The sequence below is a fragment of the Tinamus guttatus genome, unplaced genomic scaffold (assembly GCF_059628265.1).
Source record: "Tinamus guttatus ecotype Peru unplaced genomic scaffold, ASM5962826v1 Tinamus_guttatus_pri_ptg000025l, whole genome shotgun sequence".
Taxonomy (NCBI): Eukaryota; Metazoa; Chordata; class Aves; order Tinamiformes; family Tinamidae; genus Tinamus; species Tinamus guttatus.
Genome location: NW_028288559.1, coordinates 1,542,520 through 1,558,761, shown reverse-complemented (window position 1 = coordinate 1,558,761; position 16,242 = coordinate 1,542,520). Strand labels below are relative to the sequence as shown.

The window sequence follows — 16,242 nt, the reverse complement described above, 5'->3', positions numbered from 1 at the left end:
TCTCTCGGTTAATGGTTCGGCCCGGGGGGGCGGGGCCGGCAGGTGAGCGCCCTGGCCGCGCCGCGGTTGCTGCGTGAGGGTCCCGCCCCGCCCTGCGCGAGGGGCTCCGCGCGCCCCCGCCCCCGGCTCCCGCACGGGGGCCAACGACCACCCCCAACCCCCCATGGGGTCCAGCGGCCGCGCCGGGGCCCAACGGCCACGCCGGCGCCGGGAGCGAGCGGGAAGCGGCACTGCGGCCTGCGGGAGCCGCGGTTGTGCGCCCTGCCTGCCGGGCTGCAGCGGTTGCGCTCGAGCTTCCGAGTAGAGGCTGCATTGGGGGCGGTTTGTGTCAGGGCTTAACCGCCTCTCTTACTCATTTTATCTGGGAGCCTAAGGCCGAAACACTTGCCCAAAGATAAAACGGTAGCCACGGGAACGGCTTTTGTACCTGTGTATGGCACTAACACTGTGTTTCCCTTCTTTCCCATGAATCCAAAGCGTCTTCATGAATAATTTGAACGATCCTCCCCACTGGAACATCCAGCCGAACCGAAGGGAGCCTGGCGATGAGGGCAGCAGGTGGAATTATGCGTTGCTGGTGCCCATGCTGGGGCTGGCAGCCTTTCGTAAGTAGTGGTAACCTGTGGGCTCAACTGCAATCCCTGAAACAGCACAGCAGGTTAAGTAATACCCTGTCTAGGGATTCCCTCTGCACATGGTCTCCAGGATGTGTCATGTGCTTGGGAATGTACCAGCAAATACTGTTAAATTTACAACCCTAAGGCAATGAAAATTTTTCAGCCACTGAATTGAATATGTATATTAGTAAGCTCTGCTTTGCCAGCCTCTTGTCAAGGAGAAGACAAGTGATATGCTAGCAAGCCAAAGGTAACCACCCAAAGAGCTGCTGGTGTATATTTTGCTGGACCTGGAAAGTGCATAGCATAGTTTCTGCACTGGGGGCTGTGAGTTTATCTCCCCAGTAATTCTATATTCTTTCTTTAATCCAAGAAGTAGGTGTGTTAGCCATACAATAGTAGTGGAGATTTGCCTTCAAAGGAAACAATATGATTGTCTAATTCACCTTCCCGTGAAACATGGACCCATTGGTGGCTGCGGACCAGGAAACAAAAGTTTTAACTGCAGAATAACTTTTCTTTTGAGGAACAGTTAATTAATTACACCTATTAATGCTGCCTATGTTTTACTAATATGTGCAGTCTCCTTTATATGTGATAGGTTGGATCTGGACCAGAGAGTGTCAGAAAGAAATAGAAAAAGAAAAAAAAGAGTATTATAAGAAACAGTCATCTTTACAGAGGGATCTGGAAGCCAAATACCGGGATATAATCACAGAAAATCGACGCACAGTTGCTCACTTGGAGCTGGAGCTTGAAAAGGAGCGCAACAGAACCCTGAGTTACCGTGAAGCACTGGTGTCCCAGAGCCGCAAACTTGTAGAAGAGAGAAGACTCCTAGAGCAAGAACAGGAGAAGCTAGAGCGAGAAAAACAGGTCCTCTTGCGCTCGGGAGCTGCAGGGAACTTGTACCAGAGTTACCTGGCAAAGGAAGAAGAGTGGCAAAAAAGAGCCAATATTCTACTGAAAGAGTTAGAAGATGGACTTAAAGAAAGACAGGAAATCTACTGCAGTCTTGTGGTGCCAAGAAACCAGAGACTAGAAATAGAGAAAAATCTGCTAGTTAAAGCAGCAACGGATCCTGTTGCTGTGGCTCTACAAGTAGAGAGTGGCTTGAAAGATATTTTCAAACATGATAACTACTGTGGCAATCTGCTGAACAGAAACAAAAGCCAAAATGGAAGACTTATGTGGCTATATCTCAAATATTGGGAACTAGCCATTGAAGTACAGAAGTTCCAGAAGGTAGAAAAGGCCATGTTAGGAAAATGATAGGTAGCAGAAGTCATGATCCACCATGTGATCCACCATGGATAATGTGGACTACCACAGTTGTAGTCCGAAGCTGTTAGATTCTCCTACTGTTTCATTTTCCCCTCCTTATCACGTTTGTATTTGCATGTGCAGTGTGGGTGCCTTTCCTTTCACTGTCTAACGGCAAATGCTCCAGAGAGCTCTGCTCCTTCCCTAAAACTCTGTGAGTGTGTTTGTATTGCAGACTGCAGCCTCGTGTACAGATGTGCCTGCTTCTGTAGGTGCCAGGAGCAGCAAAATGGTATCTGAGTTGGACTGATTTACCTACTTGCTGGTTATCCTCCTCCAGTGGAGAAGTGAGTTGTCTCCCTCAAGTCAGGTAGCTCATAGTGCTCCTTATCCCTGGTTTCTTGCATCATGGCATTTCATTTTTTAGTTTCTTTTTTTCTTTTTTTTTTTCTTTTTTTTTTAGCAAGACTGATCTTTCTTCTTGGAAGAAAACATGATCAAGGAAGGTTCTTTGCCACATAAATCCTGTATATGCATCTGTGTATATATACGCACACATATGAATGTATGCATGTATATATATATTTGTGTAATACATATATTTCTATGTGTTAGTACCCCAAGGGGGAAAAGAGTATGATCATATTTCAGATTAGTCCTGCATCATCTTCCAGATTGAACATACAAATAGGACTTTCCATAGGAAACATCTGAAAGCAGCTAATGAAAGTAAATGCATAAAGAAATGCATAATGAAAGTCTTGCTGGAGTGAGGGAGGCAAGCCTGAATTCTAAATGGAAAGTAGATGAGCTCTAGGTTATGTTCCGATCGTGCTGTGTAAAAGTTAAGAACACAAATGTTTTCTTCTCTGTAAAGGTTTTAGTTATTACCAAAAAGTGTGCCTCCAGCATAGACCTCAGCGGGCTGCTGTCTGCGTCCTGGTGAGCTGTGGGGTAAATGTTGAGCTTCCAGGAGCCTCTGAAGATCCTGGTGACTGCATCTGGTCCCATACTTGCTATAGGTCCCCTCTGTTACTTGTGTGGCCAGGCTACATTTATGTTTCTATAGACATAGTCACTTCTGCCCCCACCAGCTGCCCTCCGTTCCCCGGAACCAAAGTGCATTTTTCCACAACTCTTAAATTTTCAACTTAAACTTCACCCTTTCAGGTACACGTATCTGTAAAAGCCTGTGGGTTGTGAGCTACCAGCTTTGCAGTGTTAAGCTTTTTAACTTTACTGAGCACAATGAAATGTGCAGATCTAGACAGCGCAGTGGGTTTCTGTGCTTGAAATTGCCCCAAACTTTGACTCCTTATAGAGAGTAGGAATCACCTTCAGTTTCAAACGTGCCATGTATTTTCGAGTGTATTCCTTTCTCCTTCCTAAATTAGCCTTACTCCCAAAGCAGCAGCGCGCATGCATTTGTTTGTAACCTTCTCTGTTACCTCACATTGTTCAGTGTGCAAAGATTGTCGATTCTTTAGCAGTTCTTCAGGACCAGCCTTGAAACACATTCACCTTTGACTGTCAGGTATTGCTCGGCCCAGAAGCAATCCAGCAAAGTGGATGCTGACCAAAGTTTAGCAGGGAACTCTTGCAGAGGTGGAATTTTCTCTTATCTCCTGTTGATTTTATTTCAGCCTGGGCATAGGAGACAGCAGATAAATCAATCATGTAAATTGTGTATACAACTTAAAGTCACTACTCAGCAAAAAATGTCCCACATGGAACAAAATCCTTAAATTACGCGTATTCTTCAAATAATCTCTTCTGTGATTTTGCTACCCTCAGTGGTGATACACTGTTGTATTGATTTGACAGTCTTTTATGGATTGGTGTTTCTTCAAGATAAAGTAATAGTAAACAGACAAGCATTGCAAGTATATATACAATCACAAGCACTGAAAAGACGAAAGGTTTTCTGGATGCCAAACATACACAGGTTGGAAGATGACAACGAGCAACTGAAAAGTTCTCTTGTGTGAGCGCTTGAGCCAAGCTACTGTAGCTGATCACATGCACATGCCTTGAACTGCTTAGTAAAGTAAAACAACTTCACTTGCCTGTAGTTCTCTTCACTGTGGAAACTGGCCACGCAACTATGGAGGATTTGATGCAAACCAACAAGCTGTTGCAGCTGCTTGGCTAACACAGTAGCCAGTGGATCTATGCCAATATATTTAAGACTTATGCCTTTATTTTGTATATATTTGTTAGTTCTTCATATTAAAAGGTCAAGCATTTTACACTGAGTTCTTTCATAGTTCATCGCAGACATCAACTGAAAATACTTAAAGAGAACATACTCAACAGGGTAAAATGCTTTCTTCTGTATAAATATGTAAATTGGAGTATCACGTGCTTGATTGTGATTGGATGCAACATAATAAATGTTTGAAATTCACTTTCACATCTTTAGAAATGTTGACTATTTGTACAGGTAGGATTGTTCACAGACACTTTGCAAATGAGGATATTAAGACAGAAGAGTAATTTGTGGAGGATTTTTGAAAGCAAATTCAGGAGCACGACTCCTCTTTCTGCTGAAATTCATATTTCTGCTCTATAAGTTAGGTTGTATTGAAAGCTTTATTGTGAGCTTTATCTTGCCCACTGGCTCTTGATCAGTGGTTTGTTTGAAGATGACCATATATATGTAGATCATAAAGGTAAATTGTCTTCAGAATTTTAATGAAGGTTTTTCTTGTTGTTTCAAAACATCACTAATAATATTTAAAAACATCAAATTCTTCTTGATTGTTATAAATTGGGGGAAGTGGATGAAAGAAGGGGAATTTGTCTATTTTATGCCAGCTTTCTAAGGAAATTATAAAGAGTCTAAGTTGGCACTTAAAAAGCTTTGGTTTGAGTGCTGAGCAGAGAATATGTTGCATTTTTTTTTTCTTTTAAGGAAAGAACAGTTTTGCTGAAGCAAAATAAATACACGAAAATTAACTAACGATGAATGATGAAAAAAGGACCATCCCTGAGGATGGACCCACTGAAACACTGGAATTATTATTTCTATTTGTTAGATAGGGTATCCTGCCTTCCTCCAGAACCCCTCAGATGCCTCTTACTGTATTTCAACCTCTTTTTGTTTCCTTCTGTGAGTTTTCTCATCTTTCTGCTCTCACTGAGGCATTCTAATTTCACTCTCAGACCTTGGGGATTTCCGTTCTTTTTAATAATAGACAATTAATATCTTAGTGTTTGACACAGTGCTCCATATTGCACTCATCCTCATAGAAGAATGCTGGTTTTGTGAAATACTAGAAATGACAGCAGGAACACTTTTTATCAAATTGAGAGTAAAAATGAGGTTTGTTAACATGTAATTTTGGGTTATAATTCCCATACTCTTTAAGAGTCGGCAGTTTTGAGTTTCTTTTTAATGCATATGTTGTTGGGCTGGGTCACATGTCACAAGTCCAGCCTTTCCTGAAAGGTAACAATTACTTACATTTGGAATATTTCCAACTAATTTTTGCCATCGTTATGAGTCTAATCATTTGCTATCATTGTGAGCTTATTCTATCTATAGCCATATAAAAACTTAGCTATCAAAAGAATGTAATGGAGTAGATACCCATTTCTCTATATTAGTGCTTGGCTAACATCTTGCAGGATGGTATGCACCATTCCTGTTGCGCCTGCTTGTCATGCTACATATAGTAGATATTTCACAAGATGATTTGGACAAGCAAAACTGAGGTATGCTCACATTATCCGTGAAGGGTTTTTCTGAAGTCTTCTGCATGAAGCACCAAGTTTCTGAATATACCATTTTCCTATGCAGTTTTTGCATTAACACCCTCATGGGCCTGTGTTCATTTATTAACATGAGATAATTAAGAAGTAGCCAAACAACTAACAGGCAATTTGCCCATTATAGTAGCCAAGGACTGTGATATCGTAATGAGAAATCAAGTTATTTCTTTGTGACTAATGCCCTTTGCAACACACTGCCTATACATGCTTTCACCCTCCAGGGTAGCTGCCATCTAGTACTTGACACGGAATCATTCTTACACTCAGAATATCCTCAGAAATATCTTTAGGGCAATGCACAAGCCATCCCTTCAGCATGCTGTGTATTGAACTATGAAAGTAGGCATCATCCTTCCTTTGAAGTCCTTTCCATCCATTAAAAGGCTCTGACCCTCTAGCATATGGGTGGTGAAGGTTCCTACAGAGCAAGCAAAGGAAGGCCATGCCTTGAGGCCCTGAGTTTGCTCTACTCCTTGGTGGATGAGTCTCCAGGAGCCACAGGTGTCAGGGAGGGGAATGTTCTTCAAGGAAGTCTCCAGGAAGGCAGTTGCAATAATAAGGTATTGGTTGCTCTGCAAATAACAAAATCGCTGCAACTGTTGAATGGCGATTCAATATATTAGGAAAAAAAAAAAAAAAAAAAAAACCAGTCCTCGTGACTCAGAAACAGCCTTGGACTCCTGAACGGAAAACTGACCCCTGAGTAGCAACATCAAAATCTTAACATTGAAACTTGAGTCTCAGCTTGCTAACACAGAAAAAGCTCTGTCAAAATGAAAAACTCATGAATCTGAACACCTATATCAGTGCTGAGACTGTTGTACTTGGCAGACTATACAAATGTGAAGGATTCATACAGAAGGGTTGTTAAAAATGATTTCATCTCCCAACCAGCACAAGCACACCAATTCCATATAATCCTATTTACAAGGTATCATCATCAGAGAAATTGCTGTAGAAGATACGCAGAAAAACCAATTACAGATTAGTCGCTAGAGAAAGTGGACACAGGATAGCACAGGTGAAAGTAAAAAGACAAAATATTACTGATAAAACAGCCCTAAAAGTGCTACCTACTAAAGCTAGCACTAAAAGTGCTAGCATATATTAATATATATTAATGGGAACAACCAACTGAAAGCAAATGTTACTTCAAAAAAAAAAAAAAAAAAGGGAAAGCTTGAGCAGCACACAGGGCTGATGATCCCTGTAACTGTCATATACTCTAGGATAATCCCAAGACCCTCCCATTGTGAGGTGGTGAGGGGGCCATTGTGAAGCGGCCCATTGTGCGGGGTAAGCCACCCACTGTGAGGCCGCCCATTGTGAGGTGGCCCATTATGAGGTGGTTAGGGACCCTTTGTGAGGCCACCCATTGTAAGGTAGTCAGACAATATGAGATGGCCCATTGTGAGGTTGCCCATTGTGAGGTAGCATGGGGCCCATTGTGAGGTGGCCCCTTTTGAGGTGGCCCATAGTGAGGCAGCCTGTTGTGAGTGGCCAGGGACCCATTGTGACACAGCCCATTGTGAGGCTGCCCATTGTGAGAGGGTGAGGTCCCCTTGTTAGGTGGCTCATTGTGAGGCGGCCCATTGTAAGGCAGCCAATTGTGACGCAGCCCATTGTGAGGCAGCCAGGGACCCACTGTGATGTGGCCCATTGTGAGGCGGCCCATTGTGAGGCGGCCCATTGTGAGGCGACCCATTGTGAGGCAGCAAGAGACCCATTGTGACACGGCCCATTGTGAGGTGGCCCATTGTGAGGCAACCTACTGTGAGGCAGGGAGAGGCCCATTGGGACGCAGCCCATAGTGAGGCAACGCATTGTGAGGTGGCCTATTGTGAGGTGGCCCACTGTGAGGCAGTGAGGGGACAATATGAGGCGGCCCATTGTGAGGCAGCCAGTGGATCATTGTGAGGTGGATCATTGTGAGGCGCCCCACTCTGAGGCAGTCAGGGACCCATTTTGAGGCAGCCCATTGTGAGGCAGCCTATTGGGAGGGGCCAGGGGCCCCCTGTGTGTGGAGCCGTTCTTGGAGGAAAATGGCTGCCCGATGAACCAGCCATACCAGGCGTTGGAGTAAGCACATGGCGCAGAACAAGAGGCTACTTGGAACCTGCGACCTAAGGGAAGATGGAAGGAGCCTGGCAACAGCCAATCAGAGAGAAGAAAGGCTCTAGCCAATCGATGAGATGGGAGCGCGCACGCGAGGGAAAGGATATGGTATATAAGAGACGGCTTTGTTTCAATAAACGGGCTTTTTTCAGATTGATTCACACTGGATCGTGCTGAGCCCACGGTTTTTCTCTCGTCAATTGTGATGCAGAGCAATGGGAGGCAGCAAGGGGCCCATTGTGATGCAGCCCATTGTGATGCGGCCCACTGGGAGGCGGCCCATTGGGAGGTGGCCCATTGTGAGGCGGCACATAGTGAGAGGACCAGGGACCCTTTGTGATGCGGCCCATAGTTAGGCGGTCTATTGTGAGGCAGTGAGGGGACAATATGAGATGGCCCATTGTGAGGTTACCCATTGTGAGGTAGCATGGGGCCCATTGTGAGGTGGCCCCTTTTGAGGTGGCCCATAGTGAGGCAGCCTGTTGTGAGTGGCCAGGGACCCATTGTGACACAGCCCATTGTGAGGCTGCCCATTGTGAGAGGGTGAGGTCCCCTTGTTAGGCGGCCCATCGTGAGGCAGCGAGAGGCCTATTGTGTGGAGGCTCATTGTGAGGCAGGGAGAGGCCAATTGTTAGGAGGCCGATTGTGACGCGACCCGTTGTGATGCGGCCCATTGTGAGGCGACCAGAGACCCATTGTGACGCGGCCCATAGTGAGGTGGCCCCTTATGAGGCGGCCCATTGTGAGGCAGGGTGAGGAGAGAAAAACCGTGGGCTCAGAACGATCCAATGTGAATCAACCTGAAGAAAACAGTTTATTGAAACAAAGCCATCCCGTATACACCATATTCTTTCCCGCGCGCGCGCTCCCGTCTCATCGATTGGCTAGAGCCTTTCTTCTGATCGGCTGTTGTCAGGCTCCGTTGATCTTCCCTTAAGTCACAGATTCCAAGTAGCCTCTTGTTCTGCGCCATGTGCTTACTGCAACGTCTCGTATGGCTGGTTCATCGGGCGGCCATTTTCCTCCAAGAACGACTGCACAGCGGGGAGAGGTACATTGTAAGGAGGCCCATTTTTAGGAGGCCCATTGTGACGCAGCCCATGATGAGGTGGCCCATTGTGAGGTGGCGCATTCTGAGGCGGTCCATTGTGAGGAGACCCATTGTGAGACGGTTAGGGGCCCATTATGAGGCAGCTCATTGTGAGGCAGGGAGGGGCCCATTGTGATGCGGCCCATTGTGAGGCAGCCAGTGGCCCACTGTGAGGTGGCCCATTGTGGGGTGCTGTTGGAGCCATTGTGAGGCGGCCCTATTTGAGGTGACCCATTGTGAGGCAGCGAGAGACCCATTGTGAGGCGGCCTGTAGTGATGCGACCCATTGTGAGGTGGTCCATTATGAGGCGGCCCATTGTGAGGCGTTCCATTGTGAGGCGGTGAGAGGCCCATTGTGAGGCAGCCCATTGGGAGGGGGCGAGGGACCCACTGTGACATGGCCCAGTGTGAGGTGGCCCATTGTGAGGTGGCCAGGGGACCTATGTGAGGCCCCCTATTGTGATGCAGCTCGTTGTGAGGTGGCGAGAGGCCCATTGTGAGGTGGTCCATTGTGAGGCTGCGAGGGAGCCAATGTGAGGCGGCGAGGGGCCCATTGTGATGCGGCTAAAAGTGAGGCACCCCATTGTGAGGGAGCAAGGGGCCCATTGTGAGGTGGGCCATTGTGAGGTGGTAAGGGGGCCATTGTGAGGCAACCCACTGCAAGGCATTGAGGGGGCCAATGTGAGGCGGCCCCTTGTGAGGCAACCCATTATGAGGCAGTTGGGGGCCCATTTGTGAGGCAGCCCAGTGTGAGGTGGTGAGCGGGCCATTGTGACGCAGCCCATTATGAGGCTGCAAGGCGCCCATTGTGAGGCGGCCAATTGTGAGGCCGCGAGGGGCCCGTTGTGACATGGCCCATTTTGAGGCGGCCCATTATGAGGCGGCCAGGGGACCTATGTGAGGCCGCCCGTTGTGACGCGCCCATTGTGAGGTGGCGAGAGGCCCATTGTGAGGTGGTCCATTGTGAGGCAGTGAGGGAGGCAATGTGAGGCGGCGAGGGGCCCATTGTGATGCGGCTAAAAGTGAGGCACCCCATTGTGAGGGAGCAAGGGGCCCATTGTGAGCTGGGCCATTGTGAGGTGGTAAGGGGGCCATTGTGAGGCAACCCATTGTGAGGCATCGAGGGGGCCAATGTGAGGCGGCGAGGGGCCCATTGTGAAGCGGCTAAAAGTGAGGCGGCCCACTATGAGGCGTCCCATTGTGACGTGGCTCTGTGTGAGGCAGCACATTGTGAGGTGGCCCATTGGGAGGTAGCCCAATGTGAGGCGGCGAGGGGCACATTGTGAGGCGGGCCATTGTGAGGCGGCCCGTTGTGAGTAGGCCCATTGTGAGGCGGCAAGGTGTCCATTGTGAGGTGGCTCATAGTGATGCAGCCCATTATGATGTAGCCCATTGTGAGGCAGCCAGGGGCCCGTTGTGAGGTGGCCCATTGTGAGGCATCAATGGGACAAGGAGGTCAAGGAGACCTTTGTGAGGTGACCCATTGATAGGCGGCCTGTTTTGAGGTAGCAAGGGGCCCATTATGACACAGCCCATAGTGAGGCGGCCGACTGTGAGGTGACCCATTGTGAGGCGGCGCATTGTCGGGCAAACCATTGTGGGGCAGGGAGGAGGCCATTGTGAAGTGGCCCATTGTGAAGTGGCCCATTGTGAGGAAGCGAGGGGCCCGTTTGAACATGGCCCATTGTGAGGTGGCCCATTGTGGGGTGATTAGGGGCCCATTGTGAGGTGACACATTGCAAGGTGGCGAGGGGCCCATTATGAGGAGGCCCATCGTGAGGCTGCGAAGGGCCCATTGTGAGGTGGCCCATTGTGAGGTGGCAAGGGAGCCAAAGTGAGGTGGAGAGGGGCCCATTGTGACGTGGCACATTGTGAGGTGGCCCATTGTGAGGCGGCCCATTGTTACGAGGTCACTGTGAGGTGGCCAGAGACAGACTGTGACGTGGCCATTGTGAGGCAAGGAGGGGCCTATTATGAGACGGCCCATTGTTAGGCCACCCATTATGAGGTGGTGAGGGCCCCATTGTGAGGTGGCCCATTGTGAGGCATGAAGAGGTCGAATGTGAGGTAGCCCATTGTGACACAGTCCATTTTGAGGCATTTAGGCGCCCATTATAAGGTGGCCCATTGTGATGCAGCTAGGGGCCCATTGTGACACAGACATTGTGAGGTGGCCCCTTTTGAGGCACCAGGAGCCCATTGTGAGGCAGCCCATTGTGAGACGACCCATTGTGAGACAGTCAGGGCCACATTGTGAGGCGGCCCATTGTGCGGCGGAAAGGGGCCCATTGTGAGGCGGCCCATTGTGAGGGGTTATGCTCTGGCTTCCTTTCAGCCAGAACTGCCCAGGTTTTGAAAAGGCACCTCTGCACCCTTCTGTTCATAACTGCTCCTGCAGGCTTGCATTTCTTAAGACACCTCACTTCTAAGACAGGTTCATACCAAACAAATCCCTCAGACAAACTGGTTGGTGGTTCTTACTATAAAATACTACCTCCCCCTTGTGGCTGGTTGCTTGGCTAGCCAGCAGCCCAAGGAGCAAGTATCTGCACCAAACCAGATGTTGTGGGAGACATCTGTGCAAAGACAGTATGTAGGAATTGGATGTAGCTCAGGAACCTACCAGTATTTCCATATATACAACAGTTTAGGAAAAGAAATCAGTAGAAAGCTTGATTAAAGAACACTGTTCATTGCTTAATGAACATCACAAACAACAGTCCAAAATTGTCAACATGGTCTGGTGCTTTCTGTAGAAAGGACACATATGGCCAGAAGGATCCAAGTAATAGCACCTTATTGACTAAGAAATGCAGGTAGATCTATGTTGATCAACAAGAGACCAAATAATTTTATATGTTCACAGAAACATTTCCAGACCTATGCATCCTACTTGCAATTTTCGCCAAAGTACAAAGATGAAAATAAAAAAAAACTTCAAAGATGATAGTAACATTTCTGCAGCCTCCTGAATATATACAGCATAACAGAAAGGACAGAACATTGACAAGAACAAAACAAAGATGGGTGATGCTGGTAGAGCTGATATTTTTTTCCATTGAAATATTTATATACAAAGCTGAAGCAAATATTACATAAACTACTATTATATACAAAATTAAAGATCATGCCTATTTCTAGAAGAAAAAAAAAAGAGAAAACTGCTGCATGAGAATCAATGTTGGTTCTGGTCTGGATGCATTGTAACATGTGCTGTTTATGTTTAAAGATTGTTCCTTTTAATTTTTTTGTGGCTAAGGATACTGTTGCTTCCACAATAGACTCTGGCTATTTCTAAGTATGTCAGATTGCTCAAGAAAGTTTCCTGACACTATAAAACAATTCTAGAATGAGGTTTACGTGGAGGTCATTGGATATGACATTCTCTCTCTATTGCTTTCTCGGTGGCCTAAAAGAGAGTTTCAGTGATAGCTCAGTGCTGTCTGTTTCTACTTTGGAGTGATACTTACTGACACAAGAGGACCTCTGCTGTCCTATCTGGAAAAGTTTACAATTGTATGAAGTCTCAAAAGTTTGTTGGACTTCAAGGTCCCAAAGCCTACCAGGTAACCCTATTTGAACTGCTATGATGCTGGCAAATGCAGCCTTGAAGCACAGAGAGGAAACCAAATCAGCCAGCTGACTGAGGAGCTACATCTTTTGTTTATTTATCAGGTAGAGTTTGAGAACAACAGAGCATAAAACCTCATACCCAGTTAAAGATCTACAGATTTTTTTTTTTTTTTTTGGCAGGGTAACCTGCTGTTGAATATTAGCCTTAAACTTAAGTGAATCTGGAACATTTTGCAGCTTACCTCTTATTCCAATACAACTATTAGAGCCCCCCAGGCTGGGTATTTTGAGTCTTTTCCTGAACTGTGGTTTAGAGCTCTTTCTTGGTGGAGCCGTTCAAAGATTTTGCCCATTGACAGCCCATAAAAGTATTTGTTATGTCCAAGCAGATTCTTCAAGGATAGACTGCCAAGGAAAGCACCTCTAAATGTTCTTCCTCCTCACTTCTATTATATCTTGTCCCCCTTACTCATCACACAAGACCCATCACATGTGCAACCCGGAGAGGTTGGATAGTCCCCATTCATGGAGGTTTTCAAGACCTGACTGGATAAAGCTCTCAGCATTCTGATTAGATCTTGTAACTGACACTGCTTTAAGCAGGAAGTTAGACTAGAGAGTGCCTGAAGCCCCTTCTGATGTGGGTTGTTCCATGATTTTAATAATACTATGAGTATTAAAATTTTTGACTATGAATAGTTCCATCACAGTCAAAGGTAAGTATACAACTTTATTTATTTATTTATTTATTTATTCCTATCAGAATTTCACATGTTCCTGGTAGTAACCAGGAACAACCCATCTCTCATCTCATTAGTGCTGTATATTTTGTTGCATGGGAATGAGAAAGTGAGTATGAGCTAAACACAGCAGAGGATCATGAGGGGAAGAATGTAGTGCTCTCACTTAAACTGATGGCTGGAAATCTTTTCACCCAGGTACACAGATACATCCACAAACATGGAAATAGGCAACCTATTTATTCTGCAGTTTCTATCACAAAAGCAGAAGTAAGTCATTCTAGTCTAGCTGTGCATGGTCTCTTTTCTAATGTAGTTAATTATAAGAACTTGAGGCACTGCTGAACAAGGTGACAGAACAAATTTAGCATTTATGATTATATTGCCTGTAGCTCTAATGCTCCATGAATGTCACTCCCAAAGTATTTGAAGAATTACAGACTTGTCTGTGTCTTACCAGAGATGATGGGATCAGGAAGAAAGGACCAAGTTGCATTTAATTCCTGAAAGTAGGAATGTAGACCCCCAATAGAGGACATTGTTGCTGCTCACTGCTTCTCCCTGTGAGTTTAAACTAAATATATATATATATATATTTTTCCCCCCAAAGAAGATACCTTCCTTGCCTTCTCCTTGTCCTCCCCTTTGCAGCATCCAGCAGAAGAGCTACCCACTGCAGCACCCTTTGGCCCTTGAGGGAGGCCACAAGAAGACAAATGGCCTGGCCAGGTGCTTCAGTCAGTTGATTCAGTTCCTGCACCTTCCTGCTCTATGTTGGGCTGATTTTCTGCAGGGTTCATGCGCAGTGCTGGGGCGAGCCCGAAGAGGCCCAGTGTGAGGTCGGGAGCCAGACAAGGCTGTTGGGCTGTGGGTCTCCGACTGGTTTCCAGGTCCCACCTGTGCCTCCGTGAGGAAGGGAGATGACCCGTTGCCTCTTTTCTGAGAGCCAAAACTGCTGGAGACCTGCTGCTGCCAAGCAGACCTGTTGGTCGTGAAGAGCCCCAGAGCACGAGGCACAGACCCCAGAGCCCCTGCCACAGACCTCTCCTGCGGAGTTTCCCAGCTCCCACGTGGACACAGCTGAGGGGCATCCAGTTGCTCCAGGGACAGACTGGTGGGAAAACAGGTTTCCAAGCGTCTGTCTTGGCACCAGGCTAACAGGAGTGATGACAGCAGGGCAAAGCTCTACTGCTAAACTGGGGTTGGGTCTCCATGAGCTCAGGCCACCATCGTAGGCGGGCTTGGAGGTTTCCTGAGTGCTGAAACAGGAGCAGGTCATAGAGCACTGGCTGCTGCCTCTGCCTTAAAGGGCAGGTACAAACATGGCCTCAATGTGCAGTTTTTTCTCAAAGAGAAGCTATGTTCCAGTTGCGAAGCCAGGTGTTTAGGCACAGCAGGAAAAATAAGTCTTTCAGAAGCTTAGTGGGGTTATGTAACTCCCTTTTTTCTTCCTCATTCTTTTTGTTTTGATTAATGTCTCTGTTATCTTTCTACTGCAACATTTTTCTTTGTTTCTTCCCTTTCATACTCTTTATTTATGTCTTCATCATCTGTCATTAGAAATATTTGATGAATATTAATCCAATCTCTCCCACATTTGCAATTTGCAATTTTCAAAATATGCCTTGTTTGGCAGCTTATGCTGTGAAAGGATTGATTCTGTAGAGGTTCATTAGCCATAACAAACTGTAAACCATGACAAACTTAAACCTTGCCTTGAAGGAGAAGTATATTTTAGAGCAAAGTGAAGGGCTTTGGTGAATACACAATTGAGTGTGTAGCAATGGTTCTGTGTTTGACTGCACAGTCTTGCACTACTATAAGTGTGAATTAATCCAATGATGTTTTTCCCTCAGTACAGTCTGAGGTGTTACTGAGTAAATCTGAGATCATTCCAGAAAATGTATGTATAAAATCTGTGATTACTATCTCTTGTTCCCTATAGCCACTACTAAGAACACCTTCCTCTGATGTAGGAAGCAGAATAACAACCCAGGTGAATTTTGAGTTCCTGGAGCATATAGTTTCTTGCTAAAGGCCATTAGCATGATAAGTCCATGCCTTTCTCAGAAATGAAAGTGAAATCTCAAATTTGTCATGGCATGTTGGAGAGGAGAAGCACTGGTAAGCAAGTCCTGCAGAACAGTGGGTGCGTGGTAGCTTGTTTGGTCCAGTCCACAGGGTGGCAACATAGACAACCCCTTGTGCAATTACAGGCCACATTAGAGCTGGTGACATTGCTACTTCAAGTTCTCCATAAAAAGGCGCTGTGCCTGTCAAGATCATTAGCCATGCAATCACACTGGTAAAGAAATTGGAGCTAGATGCTATGCCATCATATTTGCTTGTACAAATATTTAACAACTGCTAGATAACTAAGAATCACTGGAACCTGGCATTACCCAAAGTAAGATAAGCTTCTCCAGATTTACACTTTGAATTAATTCAGTGCAACATGATCTGAAATGTGTTGTGATGCTGTTATAAACTGCTTACACGTGGAACTCGTAGCACAGATAATTTTTTGTATCATCCTGACACAAGAGAGGTTTTCTTTCATACTCTGTTGAAGTGTCCACATTTATTTTGGTTCCCAGAGGACGTTACATTAATTCCTTCTGTGCCAACTTGTATTGTGCTTAAAGAGAAACATGCTATTTCAGTATTAATAAATTCTATGTAGAGTCTTTATTTTCAAGGATTTATGGTTACATAGACTCATTAGTTCATAGCTACAAGCTTTTTGGACACCACGATCCAGTTGTTTGGTTGCTGAAAGAGATTTATATAGGGCTTTGCAAAGCTATAGAACTAAAGCTTGACCACAAGTCAGGAAATGGTAGAGATATGAAATAAGTTAGGGGAGGGTATTTGCTTTCCCTGTGTGTTTTCTGTCTGCTTTCACTATTTGTTACTATCTCATGTTCCCTACAACACGACTGCTACGGTTACTTTCCTTTGTCTTAGGAGACAGAATAATAATCCATGTTTCTTGCATACAATTTCGTGGTAACAACCAATAGGTCAATTTCTTTCTCAGAAATGAGAAAGCAATTTGAAAATTCTCTGT

At 45.9% G+C, this 16,242-nt stretch overlaps 1 protein-coding gene across 3 annotated transcripts; it reads left to right on the top strand.

The window, feature by feature from the left end:
• The first annotated feature begins 28 nt into the window (after positions 1–28).
• On the top strand, positions 29–2,138 carry CCDC127 (coiled-coil domain containing 127). 3 transcript variants are annotated; one of them, XM_088525909.1, is made up of 3 exons: positions 29–42; positions 478–605; positions 1,219–2,138. In XM_088525909.1, the coding sequence occupies exons 2-3, from the start codon at positions 485–487 to the stop codon at positions 1,887–1,889; spliced, it is 792 nt and encodes a 263-aa protein (XP_088382035.1). In that variant the 5' UTR covers positions 29–42; positions 478–484; the 3' UTR covers positions 1,890–2,138. The 3 variants fall into 3 exon arrangements, with proteins under 3 accessions (XP_088382035.1, XP_088382027.1, XP_088382021.1); XM_088525901.1 differs by lacking the exon at positions 29–42 and adding an exon at positions 50–79; XM_088525895.1 differs by lacking the exon at positions 29–42 and adding an exon at positions 271–321.
• Positions 2,139–16,242: the final 14,104 nt, after the last annotated feature.